Source organism: Cyprinodon tularosa, unplaced genomic scaffold (assembly GCF_016077235.1).
Source record: "Cyprinodon tularosa strain WSP-4 unplaced genomic scaffold, ASM1607723v1 ctg287, whole genome shotgun sequence".
Lineage (NCBI taxonomy): Eukaryota > Metazoa > Chordata > Actinopteri > Cyprinodontiformes > Cyprinodontidae > Cyprinodon > Cyprinodon tularosa.
Window position 1 is genome coordinate 702,652 of NW_024038993.1, and position 17,034 is coordinate 719,685.

A 17,034-nucleotide genomic window follows, 5' to 3' on the forward strand; every position below is an offset into this window, starting at 1 on the left:
AATAAACTTCAACTGTGTCAACTGGAGCTGGGATTAACTTCCTGCTATTGCTAGAAACTCAAGAGGCAACCTTTGACCATCCACATGGACGTCATAAGTGGTGTTTATCAGGATGCAACCAAGTCACTGGTCTTCCAACTTAATGCTTATATGCCATAAGGCTATTGTCAGCTGGTGGCAGCGACTACTGGGTCACTTTAAGAGACAAAGCACTTCTTAAGGAGGGAAAGTTTAGATCCCAACAGTGCTCCAGATGGTCTGAGGTATACCAACTCAATCTCTTGCTTCCAAACAGGATTCTTTTTCACTGCTGTGGCATTAGTTTGTCAAAGTCGAGCCTTCCTCTAGGGAGAAATATAAAGATAGAAGAAAATCACTGGTGACCCTTTTATATACATGGTTTAATCATTTTTGTCATTTTGAAATTCTTTTCCAAGAGTGAATTTTCACTAAACAGACTTAGAAAATTGGATTGTGTCTGAACAAACTGAGATTATGGTAGGAAAGACTAAGAATTAACGACGTCCAAATAAAGACACCTGTTTAGGTCTAAATGTGAATAGGAGTCAGTTTGGAAATCCTGACTGTCAACATATTTGCTTGAACTAAAGTTTGATAGAATCTTTTGGATTAAAATGTACACATTTCAACATAGTTTTTTCCCTAGATTAAAAAAAAAAACAAGACCTGGCTTACCTTAAATAACCATGGAAAAATATGGATTCCATGGATTTCCATGCAGGGATTAGTCTTCTGCTACAGATCTGACACATCTGTCTCTTTAGTTGACCATTCCAAAAAAGTAAAAAAACAATCCACTGGAATTTGTTTCCAAGTGTGAAGACGTTTCGCTTCCCATCAAGGAAGCTTTTTACATTTAAAAAGCTGTGTGGTTGAGAAAGGAGCTTTTAATTGTAAAAACTTGCTTATAAGGGGTTGATATATATATATATATATAAAAAAGAAAATTTGTTCTCTATGCCGAGGACTGAGTTAATATTTCAAATCATAAGAATTATTTTGAAATGTGTGGATTTATTTCTACTTCAACGGAAACGATTTTTTTGTGTCCCTGCAACATAAGTTCAGCACAAAATGAAGGGAGACCACTGTGTAATGTGTGCGGTCAACAATTTTGTTAAAAGCAAATAATCCTGATGTCAGATTTTTGTTTCCTAATAAAAAGCTTAACCCAAGTTAAAAGCAGGTTTCTTCTGAGTGTGGAAGACTCGGGCATGTTTTAGCTCCAGACTGTCAAATCATCTCCTGCTCTCCAAGCTTCCTCAGGAGGCAATAGCATCCAAGACTCTCCTCGATAAGCTGCCTCATCAGTATCAAGTGCCTTTCTTCCAACCACCTGCAACATAAATGTCTCCTCATTAACAAACGTCTATGATGTAATGATTTGTTGATGTGGCATACTGGAGTGGTATAAAATGCTTCTTTAACTGTGATGCAGGACCACTTCAACAAGAAGGGATCCCGGTTGGTAAGCACTTCCTTCCATAACCCTAATCTGTTTTCATGTCTCATGGTTATTTAATACATATACATTATAATGTGTTATTCAAAGAGTTTATCCCAAGTGATTTCTTCTCAGGAAAGAATCAGAGAAAGCTTTAAGGTTTAAACCCAGATCTTTCTTTACAATCCTCAACACCATAAATATCTATCTATATATATTATTTAATGTCAAAAATTGTTCCTTGTGAGTCTCTCCAGGTTGAAATGACATACTTGTGTTCTGACACTAAAGGTCTAACAGGGGAAGTATAAATGCATCCTACTGAGGATTTAAAAGTATTTAATGTACAAGTATTGTTAGCTGGTTTAGTTAATACATGCTGAAACGTGAGTGTGGACTGGTTGTGCAGTGTTCGACACTGCATAACAGGAATCACTAAAAAGTCATAGTGTAGCATCTTAATTTGGCCCTGCTTAATGCTCTACCTGCTTTAGATTCATTTCCTTTACGCCCTACCCCTTTCTTATCCTCCTTATCTCTTCTGCTGTCCTGCTTTTTCTCTTGTCAGTTTAGGATTATGATTATGTTATCTATAGACAAAAATATCCGTTCTGGGATTAATTATCACAGACTATAGTATTCATTAATTAAATTCAGCTTGAAAAGTTTAGATGTACATTGGTAACAGTAAGATTTTGCAAGCATTGACTCAACTGCCAAAATTCACACTGAGATTTTCACTTCAACTGGGGATTCAGCCTTTTTAAGGCAAAGCTGTTCAAGGACTCTTTTACCAATTACAGATTCTGGGAGGGTGGGTGTTGAAAAAAAGTAGGCCCTCTGATCTAAACTAGTCTTGCACTAAAACAATTCCCCTTAATCAAATTATGAGTTACGTGTAATTAATGCATTTTACAAATTTGAAACCCCAGTCTATTGCTTTGGTTTTATACATAATAAGCATTTTCCCCTCATTGTGTTGCTCTATCACACACACTGTAAAATTACAAACAAAAGGCAATCCAAGAAGGTTTAAGAAAATAAGGTTGTGGTGGACTTGAAGTTATTGTTGGCATACATTTAAGAGAAGGGGAGATTGAGAAAATGCAGGAATCTTCGGGTATTTAAGAAATAAGGATGGTTTAGATGAATAATGAGCAATTTCATCGAAATATTAACACAAATCAATTGCTTAATTTATTTTTTGTAGCCTATTAATCCAAAACAATAACTTAAATGATAAAAATCTTGATGTCTTGGGCTGCTTGGTGGTCCGGTTGTGTCCATTTTCTCTGTGAAAGCATTTGGTAAGCAGTTCGTACGGAAGAAGATTAGGGCAACTGAACATTTTTAAAAAGTTAAATGATTTTCAAAGTTTATTTCAGTAGAATATGAGAAAAAAAAAGTCAGAATTCTGACTGAATTTTGAAAACTAACAAACAAGTCAGAATTCTGAGATTAAAGTCAGAATTCTGAAAAAAAAGTCGGCGTTCTGGGAAAAAAAAAGTGTCAGAATTCTGGGAAAAAAAAAGTGTCAGAATTCTGGAAAAAAAAAAAAGTGTCAGAATTCTGGAAAAAAAAAAGTGTCAGAATTCTGGGGGGGGAAAAGTGTCAGAATTCTAGAAAAAAAAAAGTCAGAATTCTAGGGAAAAAAAGTCAGAATTCTAGGAAAAAAAAGTCCGAATTCTAGGAAAAAAAAGTCAGAATTCTAAGGAAAAATTTTGAGATTAAAGTCAGAATTTTGACATTAAAGTCAGAATCCTGAGATTAAATTTAGAATTCCGAGGGAAAAAAGTCAGAATTCTGAGATTAAAGTCGGAATTCTGAGGGGGGAAAAAAGTCAGAATTCTGAGGGGAAAAAAAGTCAGAATACTGAGATTAAAGTCAGAATTTGGACCTTTTCCCATATTAAACTGAAATAATATTTAAAAATCAGTAAATTTTTTTTTCTCCTCAGTGGCCCTAATCCTCTTCCGTAAGTGTGATGGGTGGTTGGAGGGATGTCCTAAAGTCAGCAGCAGCCAGAGAAGGAGAGCATGAGGAGAAAATCCCACACTGATGCAAACCACCATCAAATCCTCTCACAACGTCACGTCTGTGCAGGCTCAGGGTGAAGCGCGCGTGTGAATTAGATTGTAAAAAATCACCTTGCCTTCCGTCTGGGCTCCATGTTGGAGATGTAGCCTGTCTGCGGGCTGCTTTTTCCTCAAACTTTTGGGTCTCCAATGCGACCGTCTCCTCAGGGGGTGCGCTTGTGCGTCTCTTCCACCTCGCACCCATGAACTTCTGGGCCCCGCGCGCGCCGCTGATGCTGCTGAGGCTCGTGCATCCTTCAAGATGAAGACGAGGACCCTCCTGTCGGTCAGCCTGAACTTTTTTGCCCTGTTCTTCGCCATCACTGCCTTCATTACAACTTACTGGTGCGTCGGCACGCAGCGCGTGCCCAAGCCCAAATGCAGCAAACTGCGGACGCACCAGTGCATAGACTACGGAGTGAACGAAACGGACCCTAACAAGGTGGTGTACAGCTGGGAGACCGGGGATGACAGGTTCCTGTTCAGACAGTTCCACACCGGCATCTGGTTCTCATGCGAGGAAAACATCCACGATGAAAGTAAGAGCAGGTCTGTGGGTGCTAATTAAACACACCTGTTGGCCTCTAATTGGAAAGCTGATTTTAAATCAGGAAGCGTCTGTAAAAGCACCTTTATTTAGCTATTATGGAAAGTTTTTTTGAACACATAAGTTTGTATCCTCAGCCATAAAACAATTCTACATGTCTATTTATTTATACGTGCCTTAAAAAATATGTGTTTAAAGCTCCGACTGTTCTCCAACTGTAAAACTATGTCCTGTACTAAAATTAGATTTCCATTTCTGAAGCTTCCGATTTAGAGGTTTAGTTGTTCTTTTTTTATTTCTTTTCTATTCAGATTAAACATCTCTTCAATATTATTTCAGATTAGGTTATGTCTATTCTTCTTCATCACCATTTCTCTTCAGAATATCAAATGTAGGCCCTCTGTGAAATGAAAGCTCTGTTCGGTTCTTTATGGTGTTGCATGTGTGTTGTAAATGTATTTAATTTAATAGATTTTTTTTCTTGAAATTTAAATACACTTGATAGTTTGGAAATAATTCTGGAGAGCGAGGCTTTTTAATGTCTGGCCAAAGCAGAGCTGTTTCGTGTCTTTAGCTACATGTTTCCTCTGAGGAGATCAAGTTAATGAGGATTATGTAACTCGGGGCCTTGATGAGTTTTTCCTCAAAACAGCTGTTGCTGCTTTGCACCTACCTGATTAAACAGTTCCACTTACAACAAATCCAGAGACATGCCAGGCCAGATTGGTGACAGAAGGAATCTGCTTGTATATATGTGCAGAAATCCACGGGGTCAAAGGTCGTCTCTCTATCCTGTTGGTTGAACTGACAGAGGGTTGTCATAGTTTCTGGCGTCTGTGATTGGTTTTACACTGTCTGCCTTTTTTTTTCTGAAGCAGATTGAGCAGCTCTGCCAGAACACCATCTGGTGACCCTGAACAGAAGGTCAGAAAAGGACTATCTCTGGCATATGTCTCATCTTCAACATGGAGTTTAGTTATTCTTGAACTCATGAACTTAAAGATTTATCAGGTCGCACTATCAGCTGATCTTGTTGAACCAACCTGGAATTAATAGGAGTCATAATGTATTAAAGACAAAACTAAAGGCTCAGATGTTGTATTTGGTGATTTTGGGTTTGAATTTATGTTTTTTTTTTTTTTTTTTCTACCTTAAAGGTGAAAGATGCCGGAGTTTCATCGATTTAGCTCCTGCATCAGAGAAAGGTGACTATTATTCTATGCTATAAAAATTATGTTTATACTAGAAATGTTTTTCTTTTGTCACATCAAATATTTCAGATTTTTAAACAAATGTTTGTATCAAAAATAACCCAAACCACAAAAATCAATTGCCATTATTTATTTATTTATTTATTTATTTATTTATTTATTTATTTATTTATTTATTTGTCAGGTACAGTACACATTAATGAACATTTCTCTAAATATGTCATTATTAACTATGAAACTAGTTTTCAACTCTTGTCCCTGAGCAAGGTGCACAATGCCAACAACAATTGCAAAAAAATTCTAAAATAAAATTAGAAAAGGTAAAAAAAGTATAAATAGAAGTATATATTGTATTGTAAGTATAAATACTTACAGTACAAGGGCAGGTCATACAGCTAGAGATATTAGCATAAATATGTATAGATATTTACATGGTAACACTTGATCCTGACATCTGGCTGAGTCGTGCACCAGGAGATCGATAAGGTTTATTGAGCACATTGTGGATTTGAATTTAACCAGTTTTTTAACTGAGTTCTGAATTTGTTAAGAGTGGAGCATTCTCTGGTAGTGAGGGGGATGCTGTGTCAAACAAGAAAAGCACTCAGAGAGCGCAGTCTTCCGCCAAGTAGCTAATTGCCCCCAACGTATTGTGACTTCCACCTTACATTAATACCTGTATTCACAGAATCTTTCAAAAAAAATCCCAGATCCAGATGGTTATCCAGAACATCTTCAACATTTACTCGTTTGTTGCCAGACACAATACACAGCTCTTAGAAAATTTCATCAAAATCCATCCATGACATTTTTAGTTATTTTGAAAACAGACAATCAGACAAAGCAATGCAGATTAAAAACATAACCTTGTTGGAGGAAGTAAAAAGTAATCACCTTGCTTATTAAACAATGAATACTGGTGATCAGTAGTGTTGCGCCGATGCCATTTTTTGGCCCCGATACCTGGCTGTGCAGTATCGGCCGATACCGATACCATAATAATGTAAAATAATTGCCATCATGGCTTTGTCGAGCTGCTGCCTACCTTTGTGAAGCAGGAAAAAATCTAATACAAAGTGAATCCAGTAGAACTGTTTATTGCCTACCAGGAGTGGGTGACAATAGTTGAATAAACTTATGGCTCTCAAAATGGTATCGGTGCACTATTTGTTGGTACTCGCCCATACCGATACCACCATTTTAGGGCAGTATCGGGGCCCCTTCCGATACTGGTATCGGTACCGGCGCAACTCTAGTGATAAGTCTGTGTTTATCCAGACACATAAGTTACCATTTTTACCAGCTTTGCCAAGACTTGATTACTGTCAGACCCGCAGAATAAAGAATAAAAATAAAACAACTGATCAGAGCCTAGCTACCATCATCTAGCATACCAAAAGTATGCGAAAATATCTAATGCCAGCAACACACTTAACCTCAATAAGAAAAATATAAAATAAAAACATATAAAAAACTAGACATGAAGCAAAGTAATTGACATTGAGTTCAATAAATACTTCTAAGGTTGTGGACCCAAAGAACCTTTTCTTTGAAGGTCTTTTTATAATGACCTAACAGCCTGATTTGGAAGAGGGCTATTTAATTCACATCACTGTATGACTTTGTCTGCTTCTCACTGAAACAGCTGTACTTTCAAAGCACTGTTAGTCATGCTAAAGAGTTGGGATGCACATTAAGTTGAGGTACAAAATGGAGCATAAGCTAAAGTCCAACCTGAAAGACTCTTAATCAGCCTAACCTGCTGACGAACTCTTACTCAGGCTTCAGCCAATCGACGACAAGCAGCACCCTCTCCAAACTAATCATTTCTCAAGATGCTCTTCATTAAAATGAAGGCCCAGCTTCCTCATTCAGTGCTTTAGCCAAACTTTTACCCACCTCTACCCCATCTCCTCCCTCTCTTCTAGTCCACTCTTAGACTGTTTTATCCTCCAGCTTATTCCACCACCAGTGACCAGTCCCCAGGGGGAAGACTACTCTACTCTTCCTAGTTAACTCATCAAAGCAAAAGCAGACTCTCAGCAAAGTCAAAGTCTTCGACCGAGGCCCGAGCTACAAAGATCCTATCTCATTATGTCAATATCTGCTTCTGTCTCCTTGAATCCCAGTCTGCCTCGGCAGATGGCTGCACACACTGATCTTGGCTCTGCTGGAGGTTTCTTCCTGTTAAAAGGGAGTTTTTCCTCCCCACCGTCACTACATGCATGCTCGTTGTGAGGAAATGCATAGAGTCCATAGCCCCATTTACACTAACCTTTTGAAACTGTGCCAAGAACAGTCCGAGCACGTAACTGAGATAACTGTTGTGTGTAAATGGAACTGAATTGGACCGTGCCAGACACAACCGGAATTCGCTAAATCTAGTACTACAGGTGCTGGTCATAAAATTAGAATATCATGAAAAAGTAGATTGATTTCAGTAATTCCATTCAAAAAGTGAAACTTGTATATTATATTCATACATTACATACAAACTCATATATTTCAGATGTTTATTTTGTTTAATTTTGATGATTACAAATGACAACAAATGAAAATCTCAAATTCATCATATCAGAAAATTAGAATATTACTGAAGACCAATAAAAACAAAGGATTTATAGAAATGTTAGCCAACTGAAAAGTATGAACATGAAAAGTATGAGCATGTACAGCACTCAGTATTTAGTTGGGCCTCCTTTGGCCTGTATTACTGCAGCAATGCGGCGTGGCATGGAGTCGATCAGTCTGTGGCACTGCTCAGGTGTTATGATAGCCCAGGTTGCTCTAATAGTGGCTTTTAGCTCTTCTGAATTGTTGGGTCTGGTGTATTGCATCTTCTTCTTCACAATACCCCATAGATTTGCTATGGGGTTAAGGTCAGGAGAGTTTGCTGGCCAATTAAGAACAGGGATACCATGGTCCTTCAACCAGGTACTGGTAGCTTTGGCACTGTGTGCAGGTGCCAAGTCCTGTTGGAAAATGAAATCTGCATCTCCAAAAAGTTGGTCAGCTGCAGGAAGCATGAAGTGCTCTAAAACTTCCTGGTATGTGGCTGCGTTGACCCTGGACCTCAGAAAACACAATGGACCAACACCAGCAGATGACATGGCACCCCAAACCATCACTGACTGTGGAAACTTTACACTGGACTTCAAGCAACGTGGATGAAGTGCCTCTCTTCTTTTCCTCCAGACTCTGGGACCTTGATTTCCAAAGGAAATGCAAAATTTACTTTCATCAGAGAACATGACTTTGGACCACTCACCAGCAGTCCAGTCCTGTTTCTCTTTAGCCCAGGCAAGACGCTTCTGACGCTGTCTGTGGTTCAAGAGTGGCTTGACACAAGGAATGCGACAGCAGAAACCCATGTCTTTCATACGTCTGTGTGTGGTGGTTCTTGAAGCACTCACTCCAGCTGCAGTCCACTCTTTGTGAATCTCCCCCACATTTTTGAATGGGTTTTGTTTCACAATCCTCTCCAGGGTGCGGTTATCTCTCTTGCTTGTACACTTTTTTCAACCACATCTTTTCCTTCCCTTCGCCTCTCTATTAATGTGCTTGGACACTGAGCTCTGTGAACAGCCAGCCTCTTTAGCGATTACCTTTTGTGTCTTGCCCTCCTTGTGCAAGGTGTCGATGGTCGTCTTTTGGACAACTGTCAAGTCAGCAGTCTTCCCCATGATTGTGTAGCCTATAGAACTAGACTGAAAGACCATTTAAAGGCTTTTGCAGGTGGTTTGAGTTAATTAGCTGATTAGAGTGTGGCACCAGGGGCCATCAATTTTGAACCTTTTCACAATATTCTAATTTTCTGATATGATGAATTTGAGATTTTCATTTGTTGTCATTTGTAATCATCAAAATTAAACAAAATAAACATCTGAAATATATGAGTTTGTATGTAATGTATGAATATAATATACAAGTTTCACTTTTTAAATGGAATTACTGAAATCAATCTACTTTTTCATGATATTCTAATTTTATGACCAGCACCTGTAGTTCAACAGAAGGGCTTGGCAAGGTTCATCTGTGGCTCAGTTCTCTGATAACCAGGAGCCCCTGAGCAGATTGCGTCATCTTCTATTTACATTCAGCTGACTCATGTTGCTGGTTTTCCGGCGTGTCAGACTTTGCTTTTCACAGATCTCTTCATCTTTCACTACACAAACTTCTTCTTAGCCTTTTAACAACCATTGGCATCATAAATGACCTGTCATGATACCGAGACCGAGGCTTTCATTGAAATTTGTCTGGAAGATGCTATCCAGACACATAAGTTACTGAATGTTAAGGGCGCCACCATTTTTGTTACTGTAATTCCCGCCTTGAGAGCTATAGTATCATGGACTGCTTATAGGAGGCAAAGAACTGTGCTAGCGTGATGAGTAAATATTGTAAGGAACCAAGCTCGACACGTTCAACTGATCCAAGCTCGGTCTGAACTCGGCATGGGTCGGTTACAGAGGGGTAGGGTGAATGGGGCAAGTGTTGGCCTAGTGGTTAGCCAGTGTGCTTGTGCTCTGAGAAGGATGCAAGTACCATTTTGATTCCCACAGCTTGCACTCTGGGTCTCTAAACAAGACCCTTAACCCCACACTGCTCCCCGGATACCGCAAATGGCAGCCCACTGCTCCCCAAGGGGATGGGTTAAATGCACAGGTAAATGTCTCCACTGTGAGATCAATGAAGTTCAAATATTATTATTATTGCTGGTTTTCCTTAGATATTAAATCGTAACCATTCTGTCTGTGTTACAATACTTGCAAATAATTGAATTCAATAAAACGTTTCCAATTGCATTTTTTCTCCGTGTGAGTCTCTATAGGTTGAAATCAAGTTTAAATGTAATTCTAACCTCAGCACTTAAGCATCTGGTGGTTTTTTTATGGTTCAAACAGGCGGGTAAATCCTCAAAATAAAAAGAATTGTCAGAAAGAAATGTGAGAATTGCCCTTCTTACTTAATGTAATGATACAGGGTCTATAAAAGCTGCTTTCGCTCAGAATGTAGGCTTGTATGTGCGTTTAAGGAATGTAATATTTAAGGATTTAAAGATAATCTTGAGCATTACATTAAGATGGATGGAGGAACAGTTCAGAAGGTTCATGTCAACGGCAAATAAGTCTTAAGAGCCTTTCTGATCTCTAAACCTTTAAATAATACATGTTCATTTTCCCCAATAACATTGTTATCCTCATGCACGTTTTCTTTATCCATTGCTCTGTGATGTCACTATTAATCATTGGAAAACATGCCTTTTTATTTATCTTTTAAGACAGTTTCATTTTATATGAGATTAGAAATTTAAAAGGGCATTTGGGACCAACTGGTGAAACGTGGAAAGAAAATGCATTTCACAATATTTTTAATAGTTTTAATTATATTATATTTTTATTCAACGTAAACTTCTGGGCTCTTTGCACTGCCATCACATTATAGTTTTGAATATATGGTCACATTAAATTCTTAAACAATGCATCAAACTGATTTCATTTAGAACATTTGCATGTGCAATATAAAAATCACAAATTGTGTTGGATTGGATATATTACAGCTCAAAAACTGCTGGAGGTGTTTTGCAAAGAAATTTTAAAGAATATGTTTCAGTTTTAGATTTCTTATGAATAATATAGTAATGAGTTTTAATAAACTTCGTTTGTCATTTTTGCAGGAATGCTGTGGCTGTCGCTGGTCTCTGAGATGTTATATATTTTGCTGCTTATGGTGGGCTTCAGCCTCATGTGTATGGAGTTGGTCCACTCAAGCAACATAATTGATGGGCTCAAGCTCAATGCCTTTGCTGCTGTCTTCACAGTGCTCTCAGGTAGTAACCGCTTGCTTATTAAAATGATATTTAAGCAGCACTACATTTAAGTATTTGACTGCTTTGTATATCTGAGAAATCATGTACCTTTTTTTTGACAAAGACAAAAACTAAAAAGTGCAAGACTGACTCTACTGTGCATCTGGTTTTAGGTCTTCTTGGCATGGTGGCTCATGTGATGTATACCCAGGTCTTCCAGGTCACCGTTAGCCATGGTCCACCGGACTGGAGGCCCTACAACTGGGATTATGGGTGGTCTTTCTGGTTAGATTTAGACCTAAAACAAAGTTTGTTTTTTCTTTAACTTAAAGGTACAGTGGAGGATTTTCGCGAATTTTTGAAAAGACCCTCTCCACTTAAAAAAAAAAAAAAAAATGCACATGCACAACCCTGTACCCACCCCCGAGTGGGAATGCCTATATAGAATGGCCTTACGTAAACATATCAGAATGATAGACAATTAGGAGGACCACTTATTTTAATGATTGAAAAAGAACATCCTCCACTATACCTTTAAACTCTTGCTCTTTCTAGCATTACTGTCCTCATTTAGGGAGGCCAATATAGCCTCTTTCCCACTGAAAATAATGCGTTTAACCCGTTTTTTTAAAACCAGCTAACAATCTGCCTTTAACTCCCTTCCTACTGGCAAAAAAACCTGGGTTTAACCCCTCGCTGGCAGCTGTGTGGCCTCTGTCCCATCTGCGTGTCTGGTGACACCATCACTCAGGGTTAGCATTGATGATGTCATCAGTGCGAAAGAAATCAGGAAAGTAAACAATAGAGAGCAACATGTAAGAAAGCCAGTAGTAAGGGTACTTTACTGTTTCGCACTTTTATCTGTCCAAATCCCTCTTAACCAGTGCTGTGCCATGTTTATTTAATATAAACAGAGTTTTTTTTAGCTAAAATGTCCTTTTTCTTTGTCTTTTGGAATTGATCATTATCCATGGGAGTCATTGTTGTTGGGATTCACTTGTTTATGTATTTGAATTATTTTAGGTAATTTATTGTCGTTAAAGTTTTTCCTGATTAGCTTTATTCTGTGAGGTTGATAGCTTTTTGAGGATTTTTTGGTATTCTGCTGAGTCATTTGTTTTAGACTCTTTTGAAACTAATCGTCTTTAGCCTTTGATGAAGATCTTCCTTCTATCCTCCTTTTTAAATCTTTGTAAGACAATATGCTCTAGTCCAGTGCATATGAACAGGATATAGAATAGAACAGAGTTTTTTCTATGTGAAAAACTGACCATGGAGTATAGAACGGTCCAAAAGCAGGAAACTAGAAAGCATTCCCCTGGAGATTACATAATCCAACTTTTCTAATTTGAGTTCTGAGAAACGTGTTAAGTTCCCCCTGTGGCTATGTGTGTTTAGTCAGTTTGATGATTTTCTTTGCCTTCTGCTATATTCTTCTGTTGCTTTCACACAGGCTCTAAGTCCTGTTTTCATTACTGTAGCAAAAAAGTCTGATTTCTTTAATAACAGAGACAATATGTTTTCTTTAATACCACAGTTAAAATTATTTAGATTTCCAGCACAAAAAACATAGACAGGGGATGTGTCCCAAATCATCTGATTGTTGCTCTTAGCTCCTGCTATTTTAACTTTCATGGGGTCAACATTTAGAGCACTGATGTGGGTCGGGAAGGATCTCCCAGCGAGTCTGGACAGCCTTTAGTCTTCCAGACTTCATTATATCACAGAAATGCACATAGATGATGCTTGTCAAACTGACACTACAGCATTAAGCAATAATTTACATCCATAGTTACTTTATTTTGTTTTCAAAATTAGTCTTTTTATCTGTATTTTGTTTTTGCATTATTCTGTCTCTTGTTGATCTGCTATTGGATCCTTTTACAAGCATAATTTATGACAGGATTATCACAAATAATTTCATTTTGATGTAGCAATACCGAGATAAACACATTTCTGTCTTCTCATTCAGAATTTTTCATACATCTTCTGTATATTTAGTGATACTGGCTTTTATGTCATGTTTTGTACCGTTTTTTAAACATTTCACTGTAATTTGCTAAAATTTGGCTCCATTCCTCCTGATGGGACTGCTTAAACTGAATCAGGCTTAAAACTGTTGTTGCTATAATACAAATGGCTGTTGCAGCATTCATCCATTTTGCTCAGCACACTGGTCATTTGCTGTTTTTTTTTAAAGTGTTTATACAGGGATGAAAGTAAGCTGGAGTCCAATGGATACCAGTAACAGATTACGGTGAGGTAGACAGTCACTGCCTGCTAATATGCCATCAGTTACCAATGTAAGCATCCAGCAACACTGATCTGCACTGTTTAATTAAATCTCCCGCATGGTCATTCAAGACGGTCCTGGTGCGCGCTGAGCTCTGGCTCGGCCCGCTGTGTGCATGCATTACTCTGTCTTTGCACGCACTTAGCTCCGCCTTTGCGTTTGCGCTTCATCCTTAAGGGTGTGCTCAGCAGCTCCAGCCTCTCTCAACATTTATTTGTGCACTCAGCTACATCTTTGCCCATATCTCTTTCTACAAACAAAGAGTTCTGTAGATGTTCAACCAGTCTGAGTTACAGATTAGCTAAAAAAAAACATTTCCTGGGTAAGTTTCCCTGCCATAATGCCAGAAAACGCTTTTTTAACTACTACTATAAATTATGTTAATAAATGGTGACAGGGCCTTTCTGTAAAGTTCGTACCTGAAGACAATCCTTCAGATAAAAATTTTTAATTGAGTTTAATGCAAATGCATTCAATATATATCTGCTTATTAATCATTATAACACAGAGTATTATAATGTTAACTAATGTGGCTTGAATTTATGTTAAAGCAGGACTAGACTTAATTAAAATAAAGATATACAGTGACCATAACAAATCTCAGCTGTTAGAATTAGGTTGCTTGATATTCTACAATTACTGAGTATTACATTAATTTCAGGATTAAGGCACAGATCAAATTTGATGGCATAATTATGATTTTTATTGAAGATACTAGCATAAAGAAAAAGAGTTTCGTCTGCACTTAACTTTATGACTTGGACTACAGTATCTGTCTGCACTTTGGAAAATGTGCACAGGTACAATTGAATCTTGCAGAAATGTACATAAAAAGACCCAAATTACAACTAAAGTCCAAGTTAGGGCAGGTTCAACCTCTGAATTTGACAAAGACTTCAAAGCTCGGTCCTGGGATCTACTCCTACTACTAGAACCTCTAGAAATTCATTATTTTATATATATATATATATATATATATATAGAATTGTTATATTTTTTTATACAGTTTAATAGAATTAAAAACATAAGGTATGACCCCGAGCATCCTCTTATGATCTGTTCTATAGATTCGCTATGAGAAAGAACACTGCAGGAGATCCTTCCTCCTCCCAGCCATCCCCCAGTGTCCATCATTCTAACTCAGTTTAGATTTTTGGGTTTCATCCATTTAATTAAATTTTGGTATTGATAAAGTATTTCAACCGACAATAAAGCTGTGGGCCGACCTCATATTGTACTCCAAGGACAAAGGATATGAGAATATGATGTCACTAGAGTTTATATTTGAAGCAATTTGACCATATGGTTTTTGCAATAAAACGCATATTCCTTTCCAATTCAAAAACTGTACAATAAAGTGTCTGCAGTGCTTTTCAACATAACACTGAATAATAATTAAAAAAAAACATTCAGAATTTGTAACATACGGATTTAGCATCTGTTTTAACATAACATAATTATGGTTATTATAGTTTAACGAAAACTGAGTGTTTGACTGACATGCAGAACTGTTGGAATGTTAGGAAAACACCAATAAAATGAGTGACTAGCACAATATTTTGAGAAACTAATTCTTAATAAGGATTAAAGTGTGGGTTTAATGTTTCTGGATACAATCATTTAACTAGTGGGCTAAATCTAAGATCTTCGACCTGACAGACCAGTTAACAGGAGGTTCTTTAAATAGCCATTCTCCCTTTTGTTGCTAAAAAACTTAAATTTCATCGATCTAAGTGCACAGATTTACTTAAAGCCATATTAAAGCATTTCTCATTTTTGGATTTGAGATATATGCCACTGGTGATTTGTTTTTAAAAAATTTTACAAGGTTAGACTCTTCCTATGTTTTTTTTAAATAAGCTCAAATGAAGGATGCCATTTTCAATCCTTTTTGAGTGTTCCAATAGGAGTGGATAGTATATTTCATATCCTGCTTTCCTTTTTTTTTTTTAATCTGGCTTTACATCTGTCACAACTAAAAAATATGATTTCATGTTTTACAAAACAACCTTTTCTTCTCCTCTTTTTTAAACAGCTTGGCGTGGGCTTCGTTCACCTGCTGTATGGGCGCATCAGTCACCACCCTCAACTCCTATACAAAGACAGTTATCGAGTTCAGACACAAGCGGAAGACCTTCGAGCAAACCATCAGGGAAGAGAACGCGCGTGAGGCGTACAGATACTATCGGGGCAACTCCTTGCACTCCATTTCTAAATCAGTGGACATGTATTCCAATCAGTCCCTTAAAAGCGGCAGGAGGACTCCCATACCTGCTGCCTCCTTGGACTTTTGTGACTTTGCAGCATCTCTTGGGGAAGAACAGTGCTGAAATATCTTTGCTGTGTTCACCTCTCAAGTTTTTGCAGGTCTGCTCCATCTTATGCTCTTCAACACTGCCTTAATTGAAGCAGGTCAAGGAGCTTTAAGTCACACTTAATTCAAGTTGGAGAGGCCAGAAATAAACTTGGAAAAGAAGGATCTGCCATCTGAGGTCCATGGAATGCAGTTGTATCTTCTTTGTGTTACTTAATACATTGCAAAATTAAAGGAAATGTTGAGTTCAAACATATAAACATTGTAAGTTTCTCTCAGTTTCTTATTGCCTTCAACTTTGGCAGTTTTAACAGAATGACAAACATTAGGCTTTACTGGGTTTTCTTCATAGTAAGTAAAACAAAACATTTACTGAACCTGTGCCTGTTCACCTTTTATTTTCTGGAGCAGAAAAAGATAATTGTTAGTCACTATTATGCCGTCTAACCATGAAACCCAGTTTTTAAAAAAGGTATTTCAAAAATGGCTTCCAAAAAATGTTTACTGCATTTTCTTGACTTTATGAAGTAAAAGGAGAGTAAACACATGAAGTAATTGAGTGGATAAATGCTGCCTCTGACTGGCTAAAACAGTTCCCTTAATTTTCCCTCCATTATTAAAAACAAAACAAAGTTGGTTGTTCAGGAAACATCTGTGGTTGCTAAAACATGCACAGTTATGTTAAAACTTAAGGACCAATACTCATCACTGTTTGCTCTAAGGGTCTTTTCTGTGTTAAGTTTAAATGTTTTGTCCATTCATGGATTTTTTCTTTCTGGGTACACAGGCCTCCTGCCACAGTCTGAACACATCTCTGCTTAGTTTATTGATCCATGTGGATTGCTAATAGGTCTTAAGTTTGTGTGAGGGTGGTTGACTGTCTGTGTTGGACTGGCGATCTCTCACCCATTGCCTGCAGGAATCTGCAAGAATTGAGCACATAAGGAAAATAAATTGAAGCTCGCTTCTTATTTTGCAAACAACAATTCTTAGATATAATCTTTGAAGCTCCGAATATCAAAGGTTGATCTATAACAAACCTAAAGACCAGATATCTGCTAAATATTCATGCTGTTAATGATTATTTTTCCAAGGATAGGTTTTATTTCTTTCTTGTATCTTTGCATTGTTACTTTTACTTAATTTTCAGGCATTTTTTCCATGTTGAAAATTAAAAAAATGATGAGCAGCTCCATTTCCAGGATTTTTCTATTTATTTTTTTCCCAAAATATACATCAGTTAATTTTATAAATATATAAGAAATGAAAAAAATAGTAAGGTGTGCTATTCAATATAATTGAAAATTTCTTTTAAAACAT

At 37.4% G+C, this 17,034-nt stretch overlaps 1 protein-coding gene across 1 annotated transcript; it reads left to right on the forward strand.

The window, feature by feature from the left end:
• Positions 1–3,472: 3,472 nt before the first annotated feature.
• On the forward strand, positions 3,473–16,694 carry LOC119787106 (germ cell-specific gene 1-like protein). The gene is made up of 5 exons (XM_038290736.1): positions 3,473–4,079; positions 5,245–5,292; positions 10,976–11,128; positions 11,281–11,392; positions 15,436–16,694. Exons 1-5 carry the CDS (start codon positions 3,803–3,805, stop codon positions 15,728–15,730), a joined length of 885 nt encoding a protein of 294 aa, XP_038146664.1. The 5' UTR covers positions 3,473–3,802; the 3' UTR covers positions 15,731–16,694.
• Positions 16,695–17,034: the final 340 nt, after the last annotated feature.

Coding starts and splice junctions, on each gene's coding strand:
- LOC119787106 (XM_038290736.1), top strand. CDS start 3,803: ATGAAGACGAGGACCCTCCTGTCGGTCAGCCTGAACTTTTTTGCCCTG. Junction 5,293..10,975: donor AGCTCCTGCATCAGAGAAAG/GTGACTATTATT, acceptor TCATTTTTGCAG/GAATGCTGTGGCTGTCGCTG. Junction 11,129..11,280: donor TGTCTTCACAGTGCTCTCAG/GTAGTAACCGCT, acceptor ATCTGGTTTTAG/GTCTTCTTGGCATGGTGGCT.